We start from the raw sequence: 5,011 nt of genomic DNA, 5'->3' as shown, positions 1-5,011 counted from the left end.
ATAAAAAGACTATCTATGATATCATAATGATGAGTACATGTCATACATTTGTCCAGATTCATAGAATGTACAACACCAATGGTGAACAATAATGTAAACTATGAACTTTGGGTGATTATGATGTTCATTAATTGGAACAAAATGTCCCACTCTGGTGGGGGATGTTGATAATCGAGAAGGCTGTGCATGTGGTACAGGGGATATATGAGAACTCTCTGTACCTTTCCCTCAATTTTTCTGTGAACGTCAAACTTTTTTTTTTTAATGGAGTCTTATTTTTAAAAAACATGTGAAAGGCATATTAAAGGCAGCTTAAGGTGAAATGGTTAACTTATGCTGAATATCTTTCCACCTAAGTAATTTAAAAATATAGTCCTCTGTTTTCTTGAAGAGCGTTTCCAAATCTATTACGACACTTCAAATTTACTATTTTGGTACATTTCTTGCTCTGATGCCAATGAATGCTCATAATGTATACTCGGTAAGAATTTAGAATCAGCCTAGGAAGTAGCAAAATATATTTTGAAATTAATATAGCTTTTGGTTGGTTCGGGTTATGAAGATGGCCACCCAAAAAGGTAAAGTAAGACATTAAGAGAGAGAAAATATAAAAGACTGTAGCTGATTTTTTTTTCATTAAGAAGAAACCAGAAATAAAAGAAGAAACTAGAAATAATTTTACTTTTAGAAAACTAGCTATAAATTGAAGTAATAGGAATAGACTAATAAGAAAGATATGGCAGGATGTATGTATGGCAACCTGATAATTTACATTTTATCTTTAGAACTTTCAAGTGCATTCAAAATGTTAGAAACTCTGGATATATAATAATGCTTTTCTTGAGAGCAGCCTTGCTATGTATAAATGATCAGATACTTAAATAAGCTATTCCACATACTAAGACAAAGTGGCACTAATAATAAAAACATTGTTACCACTTTCTGAAGACTGAGTTGTAACCCAACCCATTGACTTCATCACAGCTTTCTTCCAGGTAGAATAACGAATTTCACTTTCTAGAAATAGAAGATAGGAAAAACACACACACATGAAAGATAGTTGACTGAGATGTTCTAAGAACCATAGTCAGGCTCACTCGGTGTTCTTGACAAATTATTTCACGTATTAAACTGATGTGGGGCTTTACCAGGACTCAGATTTGGAAGAACATGGTTGCTAGTGATGGCCAGTGAGTGGGAGGAAAGCCAGCTTGGAAGTTTGGAGGGGAAATTCAGCATGGTCTGAAGGGTGATGATGACAGGAGAATGGGATACAGGCTATCTGCTAAGACCAGACCATTTGCAAACAAGTGATGATGAATTAGAAAGAGAAATCTCATTTAATCTGATTTCTCTTTTTCTTGGGTGGGGGTGGTGCTTGAGATACAAGGAGGGGTATGCTATACTGTGGAGAGACTAGAAGGAGAATTATTTTCAGTCCGCCCAAAGGATTTAACAAGTACTGATTTCTTAAAAGATTCAAATTGCATTCCTGTGAGACAGGATTTCTTTAAGATGGAAGTCCACAATAAGAGGACTAAACAAAAATGGGTGCTGGGGTGTCCACACACATATTGCACTGCACTCCTCCTAACGATAAGGAACATGTATGAAGCTACCCTTCCTTCAAGCCTCCCAGCCTTTCCATAGCACCCAAAGGCTGCAACTCCTGTGAGACACTGCTCAAACATCAGTAGCTTCAGAAAGCATTCCAGTGCCTCACTTCTGGCCCCTCTTCCAACTTCCCACAGCACCTCACACATACCTCAGGATATCAGCTACCACAGTGAATTTTCATGATTTTGTCTACCTTTCCCAATAGGCCAGGACTTGGTCTTCTTCATCTCTATAGTCCCACGTAAGGACAGTTTCTAGCCTGTAGTTGGCTCTAAACAAATGTTTGCTGGAAGAATGAATTATCTACACATAGAGGTGTCCATTCATGTGTGTGTGTGTTGCTGGGAGAGATGAGGGGCTGGTGAAGGGAAGGACAATTGACATAACTGATGGACTCTGGACTAGGACCTTAAAAATGGCAAAGATTGTTTTCCTCAGGAAATAGTAATCCTTAGCTCTTTGCACAAAACCCCCTTGATTTAAGAGTGAGATTAGCATCTAAAGACCATTTACTTGCTCTGAACATTATTTGCTTACTAAAAAGTTGATTTTTTTTCAAAAGTATAAAAAATTTTTGAACTTAAAATTTTATATAATATTACAAAAGTGAAAAATAACTTAGAGAATATCAGATTTCAAAACACATTTCTACATCAAGGTACATAGATACTGTCTGCCTAAAAAATTATTAGTGTTACAATCCATTTTCTTGTATATGGAAAATAATGTATAAAATTAAAGAAGCGCTGGCACAGTCTTCCAGAAAATTAAAATTGCATTTGAAACTTATTTCCCAATAGCTCAAAATCTACTCTGACGCTTTTTTTATGCATAGGTTTTTTAAAAAGTTATGAAACAAATTCAATATATATAAAACCTTATTTTTGTACTCACATTTATTTCAATTTAAGAGATGCATCACTATATTTTAATAAAGGTGTCCGTCAGAGCTTGGGCCTTAGCTTAGTTTGTTAAGAAGTGAATCGGATATTTAATGCTCATTTATTTAAACTGCTGCTGCTGTTGTCAGGCTAGCCCTGCTGTACTTAAAAGTGACCAGAATGCCCCTCGGCCCAACTAATCATGTTCTAAAACCAAGCCATCAGCACCAAAGATGATCCAGTGTAGATATTAGAGGTGAGTAGCTGATACAGCTCCCTTCTCCCTTTTAAAAAAGGTTATTCTAACAAGCTATAGCACTGACAGAGTGGCAATTTTGTCCTCCTATACAAAAGGACTGTAAACAGTAAAGTGAACAATAAAAATGTGATTCTAGAAGTTTTTTTAAATAAAGAACTATTTCTGTCATCCACACTCATTCAGTGTAGCCTAATATGCCCAGTAGCCAAACCTGAAATGGTAATATTTGCTATTGTACTTAGTTCCTTAACTTTTGAATAAACAGAAAGGCAAGCTCTTTCTCACTGAGGTGTTTTCACAGTATACCATGAAAAGTTTCATTCTTTAAATGTACCCTCAGCGTTGATCTGGGGTTCAAACCGCTCCATTGTGACAGCTGACAAATCCTCGGGTTCGAGACTCCAAACACCGACTCCTTCTGCAGCCCCTGCTGCCATGGCGGCTCCCAGGGCAGTTGTTTCCGGCATTGAGGGCTTCACTGAAGGGAGAGAGTTACATCAATATCCTTGTATTTTTTTACGTATGCCTAAAAAACTAGTTCTTTCATGAGAAACTTACTCTCAGAGTTTAAAGGAACGGACGCTTACTAACCTACTGGGATATACAGAATGTCTGCTTGTAGCTGCATGAGAATTTTGTTGTTGGTCATTCCTCCGTCGACCTGCAGATGACTGAGTGGAATTCCACAGTCACGGTTCATGGCATCCAAAATCTTAGATAAACCAAGGTAATGAACATAATTAAACTATTTCATAGTAACATCTCTGAAAATGACAATCTTCTACTAAAAAAGGCTTAAGAGCTTCCCAAAGCCTATAGAATAAAATTTAGAAGCCTTCCCTGGTCTGGTCACAACCATCCTTTTCTCTTCCTATGCCTCTGTACTCACCTTCATATCCAGCCAAAACAAAGGACTCTATTTTATACCTGGGGTCCAATGCCTATGTTAGTGCTATTCCCTTTGCCTAATATGTTGGGGGACCCAACCACAAGATGCCCAGTGCCTGGCAAAAGATAAGAACTTAGAAGGTAATGCCAGATGGAAAAAGAACAAAAACTGACATTTATTACATTAGTGTTTAGGTAGGGTTTAATTTTTAAGTATTTAATAAATTTCTGACATTCATATATAATTTAAGAATGATAAAAGCAGATTAAGTATAAGAAAACAAGTTCATATTTATTACCTCTCGGGTTTGGAAACAAACAGCTTCTAAGGCAGCAAAAGCAACATGGCATTTATTGGTGAACTGAGTGAGCCCACAGATGATTCTAAAAATACAGATTTTTAAGGTTAGCGTGATAAGCATGATAAGAAATGAGTCATCAATCTGAAATGGCCTGAATATGGAAAGGTTGAATTTTGTACAAATGTGCAGGAGAAAAAAAATAGACATTAAAAAAAACTGGACATAAATATTTAGTTGGGAAAGTCCTTACATCCACATATGAAAAAGTTCATGATCTATCTGAATAGATGACAAAAATATAAAACCAAATCAGTATTCATCTACAGCAGCAGCCCCCAACCTTTTTAGTACCAAGGACCAGTGCTCCTATGAGAATCTAATGCCTGACGATCTGAGGTGGAGCTGAGGCGGTGATGCTAGCGCCGGGGAGCGGCTGCAAATACAGATGAAGCTTCGCTCGCTCAACCACCGCTCACCTCCTGCTGTGAGGTCCAGTTCCTAACAGGCCACTGACCGGTACCGGTCCATGGCCTGGTGGTTGGGGACCCTGATCTAGATGACGTCCCTTTGATACGTAACTTGCAGATGCCTTGAAGATAAAATATAATGACAGTATCATGAATATGGATATGCTGGGTGCCTATTGTCAGATGATTTTTAACTTCTTTAAGTTTAAAGGTTATGAAATTGTACTCTCCAAATAGAAAAGGTTTTCTCTACACTTATAATCATTTAAAAATAGATGGGAAACTATTAACTAATAAGTTATTAGATCCACAAAAGCATACCTTATTTTTAATTCTTACCCTCTGGCACTGGGCTCCCAGTAAGGTGCATATAACCCTGAAAACGCTGGGACGAAATAGCAGCCATAAGAAGTACCTACTTCTTTAGCAAGTTTTTCTAACATTAAAAAAAGAAAAAAAAAACAAAAATCACTCCAATATATTCTACTTACTTTAGTCAGTAAACACATCTATTTAAAAACTGAGGACAGGGCTTTTGGTTTCCTATTCATTACCACAGCCAAATGTTCCTAATTGTAGTATGCTAGGGGCAACAAA

The 5,011-nt window shown here is 37.1% G+C and overlaps 1 protein-coding gene across 4 annotated transcripts in view; it reads right to left on the bottom strand.

Annotated features, from left to right (window-relative positions):
• GK (glycerol kinase) overlaps positions 1-5,011 on the bottom strand; it is a 66,012-nt gene that overhangs the window by 5,347 nt on the left and 55,654 nt on the right. For all 4 annotated transcript variants that reach the window (XM_015594388.2, XM_015594389.2, XM_006918278.3 and 1 more), the window contains 5 exons: positions 4,754-4,850; positions 3,945-4,029; positions 3,349-3,469; positions 3,092-3,235; positions 937-1,017 (listed from right to left, as the gene is read on the bottom strand). In XM_015594388.2, coding sequence (XP_015449874.1) covers positions 937-1,017; positions 3,092-3,235; positions 3,349-3,469; positions 3,945-4,029; positions 4,754-4,850 — 528 coding nt within the window. The remainder of the gene's footprint in view (positions 1-936; positions 1,018-3,091; positions 3,236-3,348; positions 3,470-3,944; positions 4,030-4,753; positions 4,851-5,011) is intronic.

This window comes from Pteropus alecto, unplaced genomic scaffold, assembly GCF_000325575.1.
Source record: "Pteropus alecto unplaced genomic scaffold, ASM32557v1 scaffold248, whole genome shotgun sequence".
In the NCBI taxonomy this organism is placed as follows: Eukaryota; Metazoa; Chordata; class Mammalia; order Chiroptera; family Pteropodidae; genus Pteropus; species Pteropus alecto.
Note: the sequence above shows the minus strand (reverse complement) of the source record. Positions and strands in the feature narration are given on the sequence as shown.